Source organism: Microcaecilia unicolor, chromosome 4 (genome assembly GCF_901765095.1).
Source record: "Microcaecilia unicolor chromosome 4, aMicUni1.1, whole genome shotgun sequence".
Lineage (NCBI taxonomy): Eukaryota > Metazoa > Chordata > Amphibia > Gymnophiona > Siphonopidae > Microcaecilia > Microcaecilia unicolor.
The window spans coordinates 351512741-351535532 of NC_044034.1; the positions used below are offsets into that span (position 1 = coordinate 351512741).

The 22792-nt window shown below is 44.5% G+C and overlaps 1 protein-coding gene across 3 annotated transcripts in view; it reads right to left on the bottom strand.

The window, feature by feature from the left end:
- The window catches only part of KDM6A (lysine demethylase 6A), a 606821-nt gene that overhangs the window by 438410 nt on the left and 145619 nt on the right, over window positions 1-22792 (bottom strand). For all 3 annotated transcript variants that reach the window (XM_030202242.1, XM_030202240.1, XM_030202241.1), the window contains exon 7: window positions 18651-18705. In XM_030202242.1, coding sequence (XP_030058102.1) covers window positions 18651-18705 — 55 coding nt within the window. The remainder of the gene's footprint in view (window positions 1-18650; window positions 18706-22792) is intronic.

Consider the following 22792-nt stretch of genomic DNA (forward strand, 5'->3'; position numbering starts at 1 on the left):
GATATCAATATATCACCACCAACTAATACCATATAAACTCAAATATAAGCCCATCCAAAAAAAAGCAAGAAACATTTTCCCCCTAAAAGTATTAGAATTTTTTTTTTTGGGGGGGGGGGGGGGGGGGAGGAGGGTGAAAAATGCTAACTCAAATATAAGCCAAGGGATTACATTCAAGTATTCCTCCCACATGGTGAACAGCATTTCTCTCCCTCTTCCCTGTCCTCCTCCTCTGGCAATGACGAGCATTTCTCTCCCTCCTCGGTGACTGACATTTGTGTCTCCCCCCCCCCCCCATGCTTAACAGCACATCTCTTTCCACCCCCCCCCCCCCCAAAAAAAAAAAATAATTGAACAACATTTCTCCTTACCTGCAAGCCTGGATGCCAACATAGAAGTAACTGCAAGCAGGGCCGGTCCAGGGCCTTGAGCATGTGCAGACGCTCAAGGTCCCGACTGGCACTGTTTGCAGTTACTTCTGCATCGTGTCAGCATCCAGGATTACTGGTAAGGAGAAATGCAAGTCACCGCAGGCAAGGGGGGAAAGAGACATGCCAGTCACCACAGGCCGGGGGATGGGGCGGACTGTGACGACTCGACCATAAACCAAAATTCCAATTCTTTGGCCCAAAAATCTTAGCTTATAGTTGAGTATATATGGTAATCTGATCCCTTTGCACAGATACTACTTTTCAAATTCAGCAACATAAGCTGGTGATAGGAATTTAGAAAAAGTTGATTTCAAGTTCCATTTGCAACCGATGGAGATCCGCAGGTGTAACCACTGTAACTATTCTCTCTACGGTGGACATACTAATAGGGACAAGGATCAAATTTTAGTGGTCTTTTACTTTATTTTTTTTTTTTAAATAAATTAGAAATTCAGTGATTATACAGTACAAGGAAAAATTAATAAACAAAAGAAAAACTATTACATAGCAATACAGTATGATGCCGATTATCCAAATGCCAATCATCCGCCCAACAGTACAGTACATTTTCAGCCAATCCTCACGGTCCACGGAGTCTGCTGCAGGAAGTGATGTGAATGGGAGTAGGGACACAGCAGAGAGAAGCCCTGTCCTTTCCTTTTCCAGCACTTTCCATTTCCTCCTGACTCATTCACAGCAGAAAGAAAGCTTGAGGGCATGCAGCAGAGAAAAGCCTTGTCCCTTCAGCTTACAGGGGACATGGCAGAGAAAAAAGCCTTGCCCTTTCAGCTTGCGGGGACATGGCAGAGAAAAAAGCCTTGCCCTTTCAGCTTGCTTGGATGCGACAGAGAAAATAGCCTTGCACTTTCAGCTTGTGGGGACACAGCAGAGAAAAAAGCCTTGCACTTTCAGCTTGTGGGGGACACAGCAGAGAAAAAAGCCTTGCTCTTTGACACGGCAGCAAAATTAGCTATATTCAATTATCCAGATTTAATGATTAACCGGACCACCCCCTGCAGAGGATAGTGTGGATTACCGGCGTTGTACTGTAATTATATAAATTTCAAGCCCACATTATGGGAAAAAGAAGAGAATGGACTAAATTGATAAATTAACTCAATTTTCTCAATACTTAAACATTCACCCTAACATATGGGAACAATACTTATGTTCCTATTTATGCAGAGTTAGCAATCAGAAAAGTCTCTAATCGTAGTGGGTCAAGAAATATTAATTTATCGTCCTGATACTAGACACTTAAATGCAAATTGAAGGAAGATCACTACACCAATTGACAAAATCTTATACTTCAACTGGAGAAGAGCTCTCCTACGAGCCTGGGTAGCTTTGGAGACACCGGAAAAATACATAACACAACCAAACAATTGTACTGACTTATTAGGAATTATTTACCACCTTTTTGAAAAAAATAAGCTTATAAATGCTTGACTTTTACCAAGCTCAGAGACAAAAATCACAAGAAGTGTTGCTCTAGTAATATCACCAACAGAAGACAGCAGAAAATTGGTGAAACCTAATGGTGCCAACCTTTCTACCTTGAAATGTTATCAGGAATGTAACAACATTTAGAAATGGGAATCTCAGCAGAAAAATTAAAAAAAACATATTTAAGGTTTTATAATTCCATAGCAGACAACTGCATTTTAGGAAATTAAACAGAAAGTAAATCCCTAATACTTTACCTATTTTCTATCATTTTTAACTGATATTTTAAGTTTCATTTTGTGACTGTCCACAGAGAAAGTTACCACAATATGTGTTCCAAAATTCTGATGATAAAACTCACAACAAGTTACTGTCTTCCATATATCAATTCAGGGAGGGGAGGTGGTATTCACTTAACTGGACAGCATGAAGGTCTAGAAGTATAAGGAAGCACAAGAAAACAGATACTAGGTATAACAGCCTATACATGGCAGTCCATAGGTCCCAAAACAGGGGAAGATGTACTTTTATTTAAAAGTCATATCCTGCCCTTCCACGACCATACTCCCAGGCACACAGGAAGCTCAGGGCCACCAAAGGGGTAAGACATAAAACTTTGGGCACATACCAACTGCTTCCATGCAGGAAGCCCACACAAAGGTACTGATAAACATTCCGCCTCTTATTCTCCCCTTCTTTAGCCACAAACAACATTGGCAACATGAGGGTGACAGAAGCTTCTGGCCAAACTTTTAGTGATCTTTAGAAAAAAATTTTAAACATACTTTGAGATGAGTATTATGAATGTTTTGTTATTTCTAATGGGAAGTGGTCTCAAAATTGACAAGGGCACTACGTTAGAAGCAGACCTACTATTACAGAAGAGCACGCAACATGGAGCAGCAATCAGAGTTTTCCTTTTTTGGGCAAAGTACATCTATATAGCCCTTACAAGTATATACATAAACTTAAAGGTTGATTACAGGTAGGAAATCATAACTCCTAAACATAACTAATTTATAAAAGCATCTTCTTTAAGCTTTAATATGATAAAAACATGCCTATGTAAATTCAATAGCTAGTAGAAGGCACTAGCTGTAACTACTAGGCATCAGGAGCATATCCATGTCAACTGTCCATCATGCCCTTGGTAGGAAATCTAAATATAAAATAGCAATGGCACAAACAACCATGTTTTCTGAATTTGTAAATGGGTTCCCATTTCTCGAGCAGTTTTGTCCTGACATACTCTCAATCTGATTCTATATTCAGGAACCTATGAATCCAATACGCTATGTTTGCTTGTGACATGTGCACCTAACAAAAGCTAACTTACTTACCGGTAGATGGTGTTCTCCAAAGACAGCAGGCCTATATTCTCACATATGGGTATCATCATCCATGGAGCCCCGTGTGGATACTGCCACTTTAGATCTTTGAGGCAGTGCTCCTACCGTGTACACGTGTGTGCCTAACTACCCACTGTGCAAGCGTGGGACCAGCAGTACAGTGTTAAAGCTAAGACAACTCCAAGGGGAGACAAGCGGGATGCAAGAATATATGCCTGCTGTCCTTGGAGAACATCTACTACAGATAATAACTTATCTTTCTGCTGTAAAAATGTGCTACAGAGCACCATGTTTCGGAAACTCCTTCGCCGGGGATGCTGGTCCTGCAAATTTGTCAGTAATATGAAGTGGTTTATTACTGAACAGCTCTCTTAACATTTTCAGGGAAATAGACTTATTTAGCCTCAAGAGAACAACATCGGATATTTGAGTTAAGTTCTGTAATCTCTGCAGGATTAAAAAACTTCATTGAATGGTCCTGTTTTAGGGGCCAACTACAGAATAAATCTCTAGTGGCTCATCTGGATATTGTATGCCACCCAGATGGTGGTTCTGTTGGGTGGGATAGAAAATTCTCCATGAAATTTGTTTGTGGGGAGTGGGCCGCTTGTGGTCTCCCTTTTGTACGCCGTGTCCAGAGTGGATCCTTAAATTTAGTCCTTTGGTCTCTTTGGCAGCCTTCTTTTGAGCCACTGCAAAAAGCTTCCTTGAAAATTCTTATACTAAAGCCAGTGTTCTTGGTGGCTGTTGCATCAGTGTATAGGGTTTTGGAGTTTGACTCTCTCATGTCGGGATCCCTTTCTTCACTTTTCAGAGGTGGGGGCCTTCCTTTGTATGGTGCCTTCCTTTTCTTCAAAAGTGGTATTGGTATTTCAGCTGAATCTATCTGTATTCTTCCTTGAATCTTCTCGATGTTCATAGAGTCCTCATTAGGTATCTGGAAATCACGAATGAGCTTCTCAAATTGGACAGACTGTGCTGTTTGGTAAGCAGAGGCTTGGCCTCATAGCTTCCAAGCCCACAGTTGCTAGATTGTTGAAGCAGATTATCGCATCAGCTTATTTACTTGTGGAGAAGCAGGCTCCTCAGGCCTTGTGGTCTCATTCTATGAGGTTTACAGCAATGTCCTGAGTTAGAGTACCTTACTGTCTGTGGCATATATTTGCAAAGCGACAACGTGGTCAATGTTGCATACCTTTGCCAAGCACTACAAGGTCGATGTTGTATTGCGCTCGGAAGCCAATTTTGGGCCTTCAATCCTCAGGGTAGCAGTGCCAGGATCCCACCTACTGTAGGGATTGCTTTTAAATATCCCACAGGTTCTGAAAGCTGCTTATTGGAAGGAGAAATTAGGTCTTACCTGATAATTTTCTTTCCATTATAGGCTGCCCAAGATTTCTGAGATGTATAGTCTGGTGTGAAGTAAAGGGTCCGTTGCAAAGTAAAGGTCTAATAATGTCACCTTGCATGGTGCTTCCTGCATGTCTCTTGTTCTCTACAAGTTGTACAGAGATGAGGTCCACACGTGTTTGAGCGTTTGGTTAGTGTTAGGTTAGCGAGGAGTTGTTTTTATGAGTTTCTCCTTATTGCAGCTGGACTGGATGCCAAGAGATTTCTCAGCTCAGTTCTCTGTCTCCACCTGCTGGTTGGACATAACTATCCCACAGGTTTTGGAATAGTAGGAAGGACTAATGGAAAGGAAATGATCAGGTAAGTCCTAATTTCTCCTTATCCAGCCAAAGAAAATGATCCTCAAGTATATATGGTGAATTTGTGAAAAGTATATGTAGTCTATGCTCCCCTACCACACACCCTCCTCCTGTGAGTTTCCCTCCAACTGTACATCAAGTTAAGCATTTCTATGAATCTGTGTAACTGCTTCCTCTCCCTCTTCCCATAGTTCTGTATCCCACATACATTATCTAGCCTTGGTGTAAGGGGGGCAGGTTAAAATCCCCCTCCCTTCACAGATCCCCTTCCTGATGCGCAAGTATAGTTAGATAAACAGTGATCAAATTAATTTCTCCTGACCCGAGTTAGGTGCATATATATATTCACCTTAGTATATATTGTGTCCATTGATTCACTATAACTACTAGCAGAAACCTTCGCCATTAATCCCTTTGCACCCCTTTAATATCCTTAATATACCAAACAAAATACCCACCCTACCTTTTTTCCTTCCTCTCTGATTAGAAGCCCAAATCCGGATGGCATAATAGGTATCGATCACCAACTTTTGATGCGCACACAAGAAGTGTGTTTCTTGAACAAAACAAATCCTCCCTTTCAGCCTTTTAACTCCCTAGACATCATTTTCCTCTTCATTGGGAATTTAATCCATGAACATTATAGATGAGTGTTTTTAGTGTAGCTCTCTCCATTTCCCCAACACAGTCTAAAATTACAAGCATTATATGGTAAAATTCCCCCCTCTATAAACCCCCGTCTCCACTCTCTATAAACACCCCCATCATCCTTAGCCTCCATACTGTTCTGCTCTCTCCTTCCCCTGATCCCCCAATCCCAAGTATGAACTGAGGAACTGAGTTCATTTCCCACTTCAGGCACAGGCAGTTCCTTGTGACTCTGGGCAAGTCACTTAACCCTCCATTGTCCCATGTAAGCCGCATTGAGCCTGCCATGAGTGGGAAAGCGCGGGGTACAAATTTAACAAAAAATAAAATAAAACTAAATCTCTCATCCCACTGTAAATTCAGGAAGTAGTAACCTCCTATGAGTTTAGATTTATTCCTCATCCACCTACACCTCCTTCCAGTACACCTGTACCTCCCTCTATTACCCCAAAACAGTACAGTATCCATATTTGATTTACCATCATTTGACCCTGCCCCCTCTCCACACCCAAGTGTCCCATTCAGAATTCCTCACAACAAACCAAAATCTGTCCAGAATATACTTAGAACCATTTTCAAGCAGTCAGGACTTTCCTTTATTTGCAATTGAAACTTTGTCGGATGCTGGTGCTGCAAATTTTTCCAATCTCTCAAAATAAAGAAGTGGACTCATCTCCAACCAGGTTACCAGCGTGGTGACATTGAGGCATATTTTCAAAGCACTTTGGGAGGCTAAGTTCCATAGGTTTCTATGGAACTTTGGGAGGCTAAGTGCTTTCAGAATGAGCCTAATTATGTCCTGAAATACACAGACTTCCGAATTATGTATTGATGCCACCCAATCTCATTAAACTTTATCCATACATTAAACAGTGACATTCCATTCAATGAAGTTTTTTAATCCTGCAGAGATTACAGAACTTAACTCAAATATCCGATGTTGTTCTCTTGAGGCTAAATAAGTCTATTTCCCTGAAAATGTTAAGAGAGCTGTTCAGTAATAAACCACTTCATATTACTGACAAATTTGCAGGACCAGCATCCCCGGCGAAGGAGTTTCCGAAACATGGTGCTCTGTAGCACATTTTTACAGCAGAAAGATAAGTTATTACCTGTAGTAGATGTTCTCCAAGGACAGCAGGCATATATTCTTGCATCCCGCTTGTCTCCCCTTGGAGTTGTCTTAGCTTTAACACTGTACTGCTGGTCCCACGCTTGCACAGTGGGTAGTTAGGCACACACGTGTACACGGTAGGAGCACTGCCTCAAAGATCTAAAGTGGCAGTATCCACACGGGGCTCCATGGATGATGATACCCATATGTGAGAATATAGGCCTGCTGTCTTTGGAGAACACCAGCTACCGGTAAGTAAGTTAGCTTTTGTTAGGTGCACATGTCACAAACAAACATAACGTATTGGATTCATAGGTTCCTGAATATAGAATCAGATTGAGAGTATGTCAGGACAAAACTGCTCGAGAAATAAGAACTGAGCTTATGCAACCACCTCAGTACTTTCAGATCATACCCCTACTCAGGAGGGAGCTCTCCCTTCTCTAATGGTTCCTTCAACGATGACTCCTGAATAGACAGAGGCCACATCAGATAAGGAAAGAATCAGAGATAGCGTCATCTGCCCACTCCTGGAGATCTAAATGAGATCTCTTAAGAGTTGGAGAGTCAGTGGGACGAGAAACTGAAGCACCTTGCAGAAATTCTGACTGCCCCTGCTTCAGTAAATAGGCCTAATGTAAGACTAAAACTCCGGAGAAAACAGAGATCCCGATGCAGCTCAATCTTCTGCTGGGCTCTGAGGCTGTAAAATGGCATTTGTGTTCCCCGGGTGATCAGACAGACGCTGTTCCTGTTAGCCAGCTCTGACAAAACGGTGCCTATTTGGACTTACTAATGTAGGCTGCTTCCCCCCAAGCTCACAGTCTCCACAAGTCTTACCCCAGATGAGAAATGTTCTTATATGGGGCAGGGTATCAGTCCTGAGCCTAAGAGTAGCCATACTAGATCAGACCAATCGTCCATCTAGTCCAGTACCCTGTTTTCCAAACATTGGCCAAGCCAGGTCACAAGTACCTGGCAGAAACCCAAATTGTGGCAACACTCCAAACTACAAATCCCAGTGCAACCAGTTGCTTCCCATGTCTGTCTCAATAGCAGAAAATGGACTTTTCCTCCAGGAATTTTTCCAAACCTTTTTTAAATCCAGACATGCTAACCGCTGTTACCACATCCTCCAGCAAAAAATCCAGAGCTTAACTATCTGTTGAGTGAAGAAGTATTTCCTCCTATTTGTTTTAAAAGTATTTCCATGAAACCTCCCCAAGTGCCCCCCCTAGTTTTTGTACTTTTGGAATGAGTGAAAAAAAAATCAATTTACTTCTACTCGTTCTACACCACTCAGGATCTTGTAGACCTCAATCATATTGCCCTTCATCCGTCTCTTTTCCAAGCTGAAAAGCCCTAACTTCTTTAGCCTTTCATCATACAAGAGGAGTTCCATCCACTTTATCATTTTGTTCGCTCTTCTTTGAACCTTTTCTAATTCCGCTATATCTTTTTTGATGCAGTGACCAGAACTGAACGCAATATTCAAGGTGTGGACTCACCATGGAGCGATTCAAAGGCATTATAGTATTTTCAGTCTTATTCACCCATCCCTTTCCTAATAATTCTTTGCATCCTGGTTTTTTTTTTCCCCCCACAGCCGCACACAGACTTCAACGTATTATCTACGACGACATCTAGATCTTTTTCTTGAACGCTGACCCCCAAGGTGGACCCTAGCATCAGATAACTATGATTGGGATTATTCTTTCCAATGTGTATCACCTTGCATTTGTCCACATTAAATTTGATCTGCCATTTGGATGCCCAGTCTTCCAATTTCCTAAAGTCTTCCTGCAATATTTCACAGTCCACACGCGTTTTAACAACCTTGAATAGTTTTGTATAATCTGCAAATTTGATCACCTCACTCATCGTTCCAATTTCCAGATCATTTATAAATATGTTAAATAGCACCAGTCCCAGTACAGATCCCTGCAGCACGCTACTGTTCACCCTCCTCCACTGAGAGAAATGACCATTTAACCCTACCCTCTGTTTTCTGTCCAATAACCAATTCCTAATCCACACCAGAACCTTGTCTCCTATCCCATGACTCTTTAATTTTCTCAGGAGCCTCTCGTGAGGAACTATCAAAAGCTTTTTGAAAATCTAGATACACTACATCAACCAGCTCACCTTTATCCACGTTTATTCATGCCTTCAAAGAAATGAAGCAAATTGGTGAGGAAAGACTTCACTTGGCTGAACCTCCATTAAGCCATGTTTGTCTATGTGTTCTGTAATTTTATTCTTTATAATAGCTTCCACTATTTTGCCCGGCACTGACGGTCAGGCTTACCGGTCTATAATTTCCCAGATCACCCCTACAATCGGCATCACATTGGCCACCCTCCAATCTTCAGGTTTTAATGACAAATTACATATTACTAACAGCAGATCAGTAGTTTCATACTTGAGTTCTTTCAGTACTCTTAGATGTATGCCATCTGGTCCAGGTGATTTACTACTCTGTCAATTTGGCTCAGTACATCTTCCAGGTTCACCGAGATTTCTTTCAGTTCCTCTACATCACCCCCCTTAAAAACCATTTCCGGTACAGGCAGAAATCTTACATCTTCTTCCGTAAAGACAAAAGCAAAGAGTTCATTCAGTTTCTCCACTATGTCCTTGTCCTCCCTAAGCGCCCCTTTTGCTCCTTCGTGATCTGACGGTTCCACAGACTCCCTCCCACGCTCTCCAGGAACCCCCCCCACACACACACACACTTTTTTTTTAAGGTTGTTGTGCTGGGAGGGGAAGGGAGATGTGAAGGGAGGTAAGAAGTTAGTTTACGGGGCATTAGAAAAAAGGATCTGAAGACCTCCAGATATGACTCTGCAGACTCAAGCCACCCGCAAAACTTGACTGAGGACCAGCTGACCAATTGGACCAAGCAAAGCACTCAGAACCAGAAGCTGAAAAGTGTGACCATCCACCTACTGGAGTAGAAAATACTGAAGAGCTGGACTGGATAACAAGAGAGATGTCAGCTAAATTTTCTGGTCTTTATCTCCATCTGCTGGTTGATGGACAACTAGCCCAGAAGTTCTGGAATACTGGGAAGCTATGAAATGGAAAACACTGTTTCCTCACTTGATTAGGGCCCAAAATGAACTGCATGGTCAGATCATGTGTCAGTATGGGCAGAGTTAGGGGAAGAGGAGGGAAGGGATCAGGGTAAGAAATTCTGGTGTCTTAATGAGAGTCTTTTGGATGACCCCAACATTGTGATTCAGGTGCAACAGAATCTGGAGGAATATTTGCACTTTAATGACGTAGAGGACACTCCCTAGAGGCATAATGGAAGGGACTAAAAGCTATGAGGGGCAGAGGTAGAGGCAAGATCAGGAGGAGAAGCAGGATTTGTACCACCTCATTTCACATTGGGAAATGCAGCATAAGAGGGGCCCAGGAGACAAGACTATTCAGGAATTACTGGAGGATCACAGGAAATTGCAGGCTAGGGAAGTGAAGTTTATTAATTATAATTTCGACCTCCTGAAGCAGAGATATTTTGAATTTAATAAACTGAGCAGACTAATGGCCCATAGACAAAGGCAGTGTTGTAAGATGAATAATGTTTTACGGTTTAAGGGAAGAAATGGGACAGACACATGGGAGGAGACAGGAATTAGAGCTCAATTCATTGAATTTTATCAAAATGTGTATTCATCAGAGAGGATAAGGGATGAACGGGATATTGAAATCTAAAGGGGGTATAGCTGGGGAGTGTAACAGATCAGGAGAGACCAGTTGGACCATCCACTCACCAGAGCTGAGACAGTACCAGTACAGGCTCTTCGGTCTACGAGTCCTGGAAAATCTCCATGATTTACAGGAAAATTTTATAAGCAGTTCCAGCATTGGCTGCTGAGTCCTCTGTGTCTTAGTTCCCTTGGTAGGGGGGGGGGGGGCAATTGCCATATTTTATATGGCTGGCAGGAATTACAATCATTCCTAAAAAAGGTAAGGACCTGAGACTGTGCAGGTCTTACCACCCAATTTCCTTGATCAGGATTGGATTGGATTACGAGCTGGTTGCCAAGGCTGGTCTATAACGACTAATCTGGCTTTGTAACAGGACAACAGACAGGGTGATATTAAGAGGGTGTTAAACTTGGACAGAGCCCAGAGGGCACATCAACCTATGATATTGTTAACGATAGATGCTGATAAAGTTTTTAATAGTGTGTCCTGGCCCTTTATGTTCCAGATAGTAAGATAAGGGTTGGGCCCTGGATGATGGGGTGGCCCAGATCCATGCAAAATGTTCCTCTGGCCTGCATTCAAATGAATGGGAGACATTCAGAGGACTTTGAGCAGTATTGGGCACTCGCCAAGTGTATCCTCTCTCACTAATTCTCTTTGCATTTGTGATGGAGCCTTTGGTCCAGCTAGTGCAGGAGCAGATGGGGATAACTGGGGTGCAGGCCCATGGTGAGGAACATACAATTAGTCTATTTCTGATATTTTGCTCACTATAACAAGACCCAGGATCACCATGGATGAGGACAGTACGAGAGCTGGATAAATTTGACAACATATCGGGGTTTAGGTTTAATATGACAAAATCTAAACATTTTAACTGGATTGGTCCAACCAGATCAGGTAAATGTGCTTAGGGGATCCTTTCCCTTTAAGTCAGTTAACATGAAAATTCAGAACTTGGGGGATCAACATAAGTGGCCCAGGTACAAGTTTGTATGGCCTTAACTATGACCCTACTTGAAAGAAAATAACTCAGGACATAGATCGTTGGATTAAGCTCTGCATATCCTGGGTAGGAAGGATGTAACTACTTAAAATGCTCCCCTAGCTACTTTATCTGTGTGCTACCTTGCCCACTGAGATCCCCCCCCCCCCCCCCCCCCCCGAGAGGGTGCTGCATAGGATCCAAAGGCAATTTACTTGGGCTCACTGACAGCCCAGGATTGGGGGGGGGGGGGGGAGGGAGGGAGAAATGGGACTGTGAGTGAGAAAACAGGAGAGAAGTCTGTTAGTGCCCAATGTGAAAAGATATCATCAAAAGGCCAGGCACACCATTAATGTATCTTCCTTGGCAACCTAGAGGAAAGGCAATTGGGAGGGGGTATAGGAATCTTACATTAAGGGTATGGAATAGGACTCAAAGGAAGCTGTTGGAGTGGAGGACCTACTCTTGGTTCACTACATTGCACTATAATTTGGAATTTTGTCCTGGTAGGGATCAGGCCTTATTTGCAAGATGGGTGGGAAGGGGATTGGTTTGAATGGGACAGCTATAATAGGGTGGGACAGAATATGATTAGCAGCCCAGGATGTTTCCCACTATTTGCGGGTGAAACAATTCATTAAAAACTTCAGGTATACTGAAAAAAGTACTTTTGAAAATGTATTAGGCTCTACAGTTGCAAAGGGGACAATATCTCAGATATACTGGATTCTTAATGGGAAGGGGTCCCAAAAGCTTAACCATATGAACGATTGGGAAACCGATTTGGGGAGAACTCTGAGGGAGGGATGGGATGCAACACATGAGGTTGCCTGCTTTTAGTTTTGAGAATAAAGGGAAAATTAGGTTCTTACCTTGGTAATTTTCTTTCCTTTAGTCACAGCAGATGAATCCATTAACTGATGGGTTGTATCCACCTACCAGCAGGTGGAGATAGAAAACACTGAAAAACCATAGTGCCCTCTTGGACGGCTAACTCCATCTGCCTTCAGTATTTGAAACTTCCAAAGCAGAGTGAATCCTCAAAGTAGAATAACATGAACTTTCCTCACAGCGAACGAACGCCCCAAAACAGGAGCAATAACCATACAAAGGAGGGACGATCTCAACCTCCTGTCATAGAACAGTACATAGAAAAACTGAAAACTGTTTTGCAACTCCTCCCAACGAGGAAACATATCTGCATGAGAGAACTGAACAAAAAACAGAGTCAGACAGGGAGGGATCATGGATTCATCTCTGTGACTAAAGGAAAGAAAATTACCAAGGTAAGAACCTAATTCTCCATTCCTTGTCATCAGCAGCAGATGAATCCATTAACTGATGGGATGTACAAAAGCACTCCCTAGTTAGGGCGAGAACAGGTAACTCCGCGAGCAAGCACCTGCGCTCCAAAATGCGCATCCCGCTGCGCTGCAACATCCAGCCTGTAATGCCGGACAAAAGAGAGCTTAGAAGCCCAAGTAGCCACACTACAGATCTTTTGAAGAGAGAGTGCCCCTGTTTCAGCCCACAAGGAGGAAATCGCTCTTATGGAGTGCGCCTTGAACGCGTCAGGCAGAGACCGCCCTGACAGCAGATAAGCAGAAAAAAATTACTTCCTTGAGCCAACAGGCTATAGTGGCCTTAGATGCTCGAGACCCTCTTCGAGGACCTGATAGCAACACAAAAAGGTGATTAGAAGTCCTGAAGGCACTAGACATCTTCAGATATTGCAACAGAGCCCTGTGGACATCCAAAAGATGCAACTACCCAAAAGACTCCGGAAACTCCTCCCTAGAGAAGGAAGGCAGATAAATGGGCTGGTTCAGGTGAAACACTGAAACCACCGTAGGCAGGAAGGAAGGCACAGTACATACGTTACTCCGGACTCTGAGAATTGCAGAAAGGGGTCTCGACAGGACAGCGCCTGAAGCTCAGACACACGCCTCGCCGATGTAATGGCCGCCTCAGCGGCACGAAGGGCAAACACTGGAGAGCCTTCAACACCAGCCCCAGGTTCAAAGCCAGACACAGCAGCCACACTGGTGGGCGTAGCCGGAGCGCCCCTCTTAAAAATCGGGCAACGTCCGGATGACCGGCCAGGGAACAGCCAGAGACCTTCCAATGCCAATGCTGCCACTTGCACTCGCAGGGAATTGTAGGCCAAGCCTTTTTGTAATCCAACCTGCAAAAAGTCCAGTATTGGCGAGACTGTAGCCCGCGTGGGTGTGATCGCCTTTGAAACACACCACACCTCAAACTGGCGCCAGATCCGAACATAAGCAACGGATGTGGACCGCTTGCGGGCCTGCAAGAGAATGGAGATGATTTTGTTAGAATAGCCCTTGTCTCTCAATTGTGCCCTATCAAGAACCATGCCGTAAGACCAAAGCGGCAGGGACTCTCCATGATCACCGGTCCCTGCATCAACAGGTTTAGCACCAGAGGCAAAGGAAGAGGGGCCTCCACCAGCATCCGTCGGAGGTCTGTGTACCACGGATGCCTGGGCCAATCCGGGGCAATGAGAATCACCACTCCTCGATGTAGCCGAATTCGCAGGAGGACTCGTCCAATCAAGGGCCAAGGAGGGAACACATACAGAACGCCCGAGGGCCAGGGTTGAGCCAGAGCATCCAACCCCGCCGAGTGAGGATCCCTCCGTCTGCTGAAAAAGCACGGGACTTTGGCATTGGTGCTTGACGCCATTAGATCCGCTATGGGCGTACCCCATTTGGCACACAGTTGAAGAAACACTTAGTCTGCCAGTTCCCACTCCTCTGGGTCGATTTGATGCCTGCTTAGGAAATCAGCTTGCATGTTGCTCTGACCTGCTATATGCGCCGCAGAAAGAAGCTGCAGGCGTAGCTCGGCCCAGTGGCAAATCTGAGTGGCCTCCGTGGCCAGTGCCCTGCACTGGGTGCCGCCCTGGTGATTTATGTAAGCCACCGCTGTCGTTTTGTCCGACTGACAGCCAGCCCCCTCCAGAGTCTGGAATATCGCTCTCAGTTCCAAGCGATTGATGGACCACCCCGTTTCCTGGGGTGTCCACAGACCCTGGGCATAGCTTCCCTGGCAATGTGCTCCCCAGTCGACCAGGCTGGCATCGGTTATCACCAGGCACCAAGAGGGAAGCGCCAGCGGCATTCCTCGCCCCAGCATGCTGTCGGAGAGCCACCACTCCATACTGAGCCAGGCCGCAGGGAGCCACGTTAGTCTGTGTTGATAATCCTGGGACATCGGAGACCATCATTGAAGCAGGGCAATCTGCAGAGGTCTCAAGTGTGATCTCGTTCATGGCACTACCTACAAAGTGGCCGTCATCGACCCCAGCAGCTGTACAAAGTCCCAAGCTCGCGGGCGAGGCATCCGAAGGAGCAGACGAACCTGATTCTGAAGCTTACACCGCCTTTGGTCAGGCAGAAAGACAAATCCCGAGGTCGTGTCGAACCGGACCCCCAAATATTCGAGAGATTGAGGGGGGGGGGGGTCAGGTGACTTTTGGGTACATTGAAGACCCAGCCTAGAGACTGCAGTACTGTGATCACTCTGGCTGTGGCCAGACGACTTTCGTCTGCCGAATCCGCTCTGATGAGCCAGTCGTCGAGGTACGGGAAAACCCTGATACCCTCTCGCCTGAGAAAGGCAGCTACTACCACCATTACCTTGGAAAAGGTTCGGGGAGCTGTGGCGAGGCCAAAAGGTAAGGCCCGAAACTGGAAATGTTTTCCCAACACCGCAAACCGGAGAAACCGTTGATGCCGGGGCCAAAAAGGAATGTGCAAGTAAGCTACCGCCGAACGCTTAGAGGCCATGTCAGCCGCCCAATGCTGTAGCCGTAGAAGGCGGCGAGCGGCCACCGCCACAGCCATCTGTTTAGCCGAAGCTCTGACCAGATCATAGAGGGCATCAGCCAAAAATGACAAGGCCGACTCCATCCGCGCGGCAACCTCAGCGAAGGACTCCGCACCATCCGCGGGCTGCTCCACTGCCTGTTGTAACCAAGAGAGAAAGGCCCAGGCAGCATAGGAACTGCAAACAGACGCCCTTAAAGCGAGGCCCGATATTTCAAAGGACTGTTTCAAAGCGGATTCAAGCCGCTGGTCCTGCATGTCTTTCAGGGCAACCCCTCCCTCTACGGAGAGGGTGGTCTTTTTAGTCACCGCCGTGACCAAAGAGTCCACTTTAGGAATCCCCAAAGGGGCCAAGTGCTCCTCACTTAGAGGGTAAAGCTGACCCATAGCCCTGGCCACTTTCAAAGGCCCATCGGGTTCAGACCACTGAGCTGAAATAAGCTCTTGGATGGAGTCATGCACAGGAAAGGCTCGAGCAGGCTTTTTAGTACTCGCCATCCTAGGGTTACCAGAGGAGGCCTCGCCCTTGGCAGAATCAATCGAGAAGGCCTGCAGGGCATCAGAAATGAGCGCTGGCAGCTCGTCGCGGTGGAAAATCCGAACCGCATTGGGATCATCCAGATCCAGTGGCAAACCGGCACCTTCCTCTGGCTCATCAGACCATGAGGCCCTGCCAGAACCCTCAGAGTCCCCACAGCCATCAACACACAGGGGGAAACCAGGTAGCAGCGCAGTGTCAGACACCTGCGGCAGAGCTCTTTTCAGCATGAAGGCTTTATGCAATAAAAGCACAAACTCAGGGGAGAAAAACTCACCCTGACCCTCCGTCTCTGAATTAGGAGTAACGGGAATAGGAGCTCCTCTGGTAGCCTCTGACCAAGGCGTCCCCCTGCACTCAGACTTCTCCGCAACAGCAAGGGTCGAGACATGCGGCGCTTACAAAATGGCGCCCGCTGCCAGCTCCATTGAGCGGGAAGAATCATCGCTCGCCATGCTCATACTAGCTCTAGCGTCTAAAGAGCACATCTTACAGAGCCCCGCTGCTGATCTGCGTTTACCACAACAGGAGCAGTGTTTAAATGCCTCAGCAGCCATCGTCCGACTGGACGGAATTATATAAGTAAAATGGCGGCTTTATGCCAAAACTTACCCCGTTCAGAATGGCGTCTGTGGGACCTCCCCGGAGGAGCTGGGCACCACTCTCACCTCAAAAGACCGAGTCAAACGAGCTCCAGTCAAGCTGCACGCTGAAAATAGCTTCAGAATAATTACGCAGAACCAATGCGTACTCATCTAACGCTGTGAGGAAAGTTGGAGGCAGGCAGCATCCGAGGTACTCCGGTGGGCAGGGGGATGGGTAAGGCAGGGAAAGGGCGAACCTATATGCCTTCAAAGTGGGCAACACCAGCCACAACACCCCAGCTTCAACTGGCAAAGCACAGGAGCCACCCCAAGCAGAATTTTTCCAGGAGCTGATAAAGCTACATCCACACCTGCTGGGAGATAGAGAAATACTGAAGAAAGATGGAGCTAGCTGTCCAAGAGGGCAGGATGGTTTTTCAGTGTTCTCTATCTCCACCTGCTGGTAGGCTGATACAACCCATCAGTTAATGGATTCATCTGCTGTTGATAAGGAATATAAGGTTTTGATGCAGTGGTAATATACACCAATGCGTCTGTAGACAAATATATGGATGGGGAACTGAAATTTGCTGGAGGGATGTTGGGGGCAGGGTACATGTCATATGTGGTGGGAGTGTATTATTGTTCAACAGCATTGGCAGCAACTATTTCAGATGTTCTCACAAATCTTCCAGCTAAGATCTGTCCCACAGATGAGGTAGCATTGCTGAAAATGACTGTACCAGAGCCAGATGGCAGCAAAAGCGTGTTACTGCAGTTGGGACCTTTGGATGCCAGATGAGTGATTACTAGAAACTAGAAACAGAATGTCTCCCCAGACTGGAGGAAAATAGTAGAGTGGGTCTCTATAAGGCTCATTTTCAAAGCACTGAAGACTTACAAAAACTCCTTAGGTTACTATGCAACTTTGTAAGTAAGTACTTTGAAAATACACCTCTATGTATACACTGACTGTGATACACCACTATAAACTGAGGTTGTTTGAGCAACACTGGCAAAGTTTTCAGCAATGGAGAGCCAAAAGTCTCGCCTTTGGACTGTGATATCTTTTCTAGATCTCTAGGGTCCTGAGGCTGGAGATCTACATAGTGGGAGATAAGTGTCTGAGCAGGTTGGGGGTGGGGGGAAAAACTGTTGGATTGTTTATGAGGTGAGTGCACTGAAGAAACCAAGTGCACCTGCTAAATGTTTGTATTTTTGCTTGAAAATCTAATAAAAACATAAGAAAAAAAATAACCTAGAAAAGATTACCCCTACACCAGGCTCTGTCGGATAACATCACCCATGCTATCCTGCAGGCCCTGTTCAATCTTTCCAACAACCTATCTATCCTATTTCTTACAGTAAATCAATAGAAATCAAACAAAATAAAACATGGAAAAGAAAATAAGATGATACCTTTTTTATTGGACATAACTTAATACATTTCTTGATTAGCTTTCGAAGGTTGCCCTTCTTCCTCAGATCGGAAATAAGCAAATGTGCTAGCTGACAGTGTATATAAGTGAAAACATTCAAGCATTACTATGACAGTCTGACAGGGTGGGAGGAGGGGGGTGGGTAGGAAGTATGCATGGGGACATCAAAGCATATCATTGATATTCTAACAGGGTGTGGATAGGTGAGGAGAGGGTGATCAACAGAGACATACAGCTTTATGGTTTATAATGGGCTAGGAACCCCAGATCCTTGTTAAGTCCTTTCTGTTGGGTGTTAAAATATTCAATCATTCTGACTTCAAAGGTCTTATGTTCTTGTATGGTTTTAAAGTTACCTTTGAGGATTCTCACTGTGAAGTCACTGGTACAGTGTCCTGGTCCTGTAAAATGTTGACCAACAGGCGTAGGAACCCTGCTGGCACCAGTATTGTTCATATGATGTCTATGTAAATTGAATCTTGTCTTAAGCATCTGGCCTGTTTCTCCAATATAGCATCCCAAGTAATGCTTGAATGTTTTCACTTATATACACTGTCAGCTAGCACATTTGCTTATTTCCAATCTGAGGAAGAAGGGCAACCTTCGAAAGCTAATCAAGAAATGTATTAAGTTATGTCCAATAAAAAAGGTATCATCTTATTTTCTTTTCCATGTTTTATTTTGTTTGATTTCTATTGATAACCTTAAGAGTGGACTAACACGGCTACCACACTCCTTTACAGTAAATCAAAATGGATTTAATTAACATTCCAGTCAGAATGGTAAGATTGTCATATTTGATCATCTCTGGACTAAATTATATTGTTTAACATACTTACTTTCAGCTTTGGACAAAGTGCAGGGATTACGATCAACCAGGGCTAACTGAAAATGCTGCAAAGAAATGAGATCAAAATTAATAGCCTGTTTCTGAAATGTGAAATTATCATTTTGATGAATAAAAATTGATAAACCAATTATATATATATATATATATATATATATATATATATATATATATATATATATATATAAAAGGCAACACCAACGTTCTATGAAGCCTCCAGAGGGAAGTGTGAAGGGGGAGAGATATCTGGTTTCCCCATGAGTGTCTGCCCCGCCCTCTCTGTAACACAAACAGTCAGTGAAGGAAAACAGCAGAGCAGGAAATCAAATCGCTGGCTCTGTAACAGTGAAGGACTCAGAGGGGGGAGGGGAGAGAGGGCAGGGACACACACACTCCCACATGCACACAGAAGAAAACCTTGCTAGCCCCCCCCCCCCCCCCGTTTCATTTGCATCAGAAACAGGGCTTTTTTACTGAAGGACTCAGAGGGGGGAGGGGAGAGAGGGCAGAGGGCAGGGACACACACACTCCCACATGCACACAGAAGAAAACATTGCTAGCCCCCGTTTCATTTGCATCAGAAACGGGGCTTTTTTACTAGTATATATATATATATATATATATAAAGAATTTTAATTTATAGCCTGAAAAAACATATTTTAAGCAGAAGTCTTGAAGGCACCGAGTTGTTTAGCATCTTATTCATCCTAGAGTACTGATAGAACTGAAAAATTAGCTTGCGGAGCTACTGCTAGTGATATGCAATTTATCCTTAAAATCGAGCGTGGTACCGGAAGATTGGAGGGTGGCCAATGTAACACCCATTTTTAAAAAAAGGTTCCAGGGTGTAGGGAATTGGGGAGGGGGCAACCAGTAAGAAAGTTAACAGAAGTAGCAGAGAGATGGACTCAGGACAGGCAGACGCCTATAGCTGACACACTAATAAGGAGGTCTCTGGTGGGGATGCCAATGGTTTTCCACTGTGCGGAACTCCGGGAATGCCAGTTCAGGGTGGTGCACAGAGCGTTTTTCTCACCGCAAAGAGTATTTCATGCCGGGGTTATAGATACTGATCAATGCCAGAAATGCAAGCATGGGGGAGCAACCTCTGTACTCTGCACGTGGCACTGTAGATACATCAATTCGTTCTGGCAAAGAGTAAGGCAGTTCCTAAGCATGGTACTAGGCTACCCGGTCACCCTTACCTTTGAAAGAATGATGTTTACTACCATGGGGAAATGGGGAGGAGGTACACGGGGAGAACGAATGTGGCTCAGTAAGTCATGTATAGTAGGGAAGAAATGTATTCTTAATCATTGGGTGTCAGACATGCCTCCCTCATACTGGTATTGGAGGAATAAACTCCACCAACTAATGTTTTGGGAATCTAGGGACGCACGGGTGTCACCAAAACGACAAGAGAGGTTCCTGGGCATTTGGAAGCAATACCTCAATAAAATATCCCGAAGAGCTCGCAGCCAGATCTTGAACCGGTTGCAATGGGACATTAAAGGAGGCATGGAGAAATAGCTTGGTCTGGGCAAGCATGCCGAATAAAAGATGGAGGAATCAGGCAAGGGAGGGGTTTAGAGAAGGGATGGGGAGGAGAAGTGGAGTGGAGGGGGGAGGGCGGTCTAAGCGTTAATGTGCTTTAAGGAGTAATGTTGTGTACGTTACTTACTATGTGAGCTTCTCTTACTATATATGGGGGAAAGGGGAGTTAATGGTTAAACAAAACTAATTGATGGAAAAACACAAGCCTAGTTAGTGACCAGCCTGTTTTCCTTTCTTGCACTTTTTGTTTTGGACCAATAGGCTAAACATGAAAAGTTTGTAATATCTTTCTATCTTTGTTACCATCAATAAAAAATTGTGGAACGTTAAAAAAGGTTCCAGGGGAGATCCGGCAAATTATAGACCGATGAGTCTGACGTCGGTGCCGGGGAAAATGATAGAGGCTATTATTAAAAACAAAATTACAGAGCACATCCGAGGACATGGATTACTGAGACCGAGTCAGCATGGCTTTTGTGTGGGGGAAATCTTGCCTGACCAATTTACTTCAATTCTTTGAAGGAGTAAACAAACTTGTGGACAAAGGGGAGCCGGTTGATATTGTGTATCTGGATTTTCAAAAGGCGTTTGACAAGGTACCTCATGAAAGGCTACAGAGGAAATTGGAGAGTCATGGGATAGGAGGAAAAGTCCTATTGTGGATTAAAAACTGGTTGAAGGATAGGAAACAGAGTGGGGTTAAATGGAGAAGGGTAGTTAGTGGGGTTCCTCAGGGGTCTGTGATAGGACCGCTGCTTTTTAATATATTTATAAATGATTTAGAGATGGGAATAACTAGTGAGGTAATTAAATTTGCTGATGACACAAAGTTATTCAAAGTCGTTAACTCACGACAGGATTGTGAAAAATTACAGAAGGACCTTACGAGACTGGGAGACTGGGCAGCTAGATGGCAGATGACGTTTAATGTGAGCAAGTGCAAGGTGATGCATGTGGGGGAAAAGAACCCGAATTATAGCTACGTCAAGCAAGGTTCCATGTTAGGAGTTACGGACCAAGAAAGGGATCTGGGTGTCGTCGTCGATAATACACTGAAACCTTCTGCTCAGTGTGCTGCTGCGGCTCGGAAAGCTAATAGAATGTTGGGTATTATTAGGAAAGGTATGGAAAACAGGTGTGAGGATGTTATAATGCCATTATATCGCTCCATGGTGCGACCGCACCTTGAGTATTGTGTTCAATTCTGGTCGCCGCATCTCAAGAAAGATATAGTGGAACTGGAAAAGGTGCAGTGTAGGGCGACTAAAATGATAGCGGGGATGGGACGACTTCCCTATGAAGAAAGACTAAAGAGGCTAGGGCTTTTGAGCTTGGAGAAGAGACGGCTGAGGGAAGACATGATAGAGGTATATAAAATAATGAGTGGAGAACAGGTGGATGTGAAGCGTCCTGTTCACGCTTTCCAAAAATACTAGGACTAGGGGGGGCATGCGATGAAACTACAGTGTAGTAAATTTAAAACAATTCGGAGAAAATTTTTTTTCACCCAACGCATAATTAAACTCTGGAATTCGTTGCCAGACAACGTAGTGAAGGCGGTTAGCTTGGCAGAGTTTAAAAAGGGGTTAGACGGTTTCCTAAAGGACAAGTCCATAAACCGCTACTAAATGGACTTGGGAAAAATCCACAATTCCAGGAATAACATGTATAGAATGTTTATACGTTTGGGAAGCTTGCCAGGTGCCCTTGGCCTGGATTGGCCGTTGTCGTGGATAGGATGCTGGGCTCGATGGACCCTTGGTCTTTTCCCAGTGTGGCATTACTTATCTTCCACAAATATAAAATATTTCTGAGCATGTGTGAGAATGGATACCTATAAAAGCAGTGCAACTGTCACTCAAATTTTCTTCTGCTAATGAAGAAGAATTTCACCATACTCTGACTAGTGTTTTCAGCTTTAAAGTGAGGTAACCATATTTTAGCTATTTCAGAGTCTTCCTCCCCCCCCCCCCCCCCCCCAAATCAATGGCCAAGTCCACTGCTTCACTGAAATTAATTCAATTAAGGTTGCAGTTGAGTTTTTGCTTTTGGATCTGAAGCACTTTTCTAAGGTGAAATTTGGTCTTACCTGCCATTTCTGTTCCTTGAGTCCTGCTAGACCAGTCTAGACATGCAGGTTGTGCTCCCCAAACAGTAGATGGAGAGAAAACAATGGACATTTAGTAACATCATCATTAGTATAAAGATTGGTGTAGAACAGCAATTTGCCAGTATGTTATTGTCGAAGCTTATAGACAAACCCCAGTCTAAAGCAGAGAACACACAACAGAGAACAAATGAAAACCAAACAGAATAATTCATCTGGTACCAATCTGAAACGCGCAGTCTGGTTCCAGATCTCTATAGAGACTAAAATTCCCCATAGTCTGTTGGACCCAAACTGCAGTCTTCTAGAGAGGGACCAGGACAAGTCTAGGATTTGAAGGAAATAAGTGAAGCCAAATTTTATTTCCTTATCCTCCAGCTACTCAAGACACATGGGACATACCCAAACTATCATCCTGGGTGGGCATAAGACACCACCCCTTTTAGGACAGCCCTCCTGAAAGAATTTTCTCT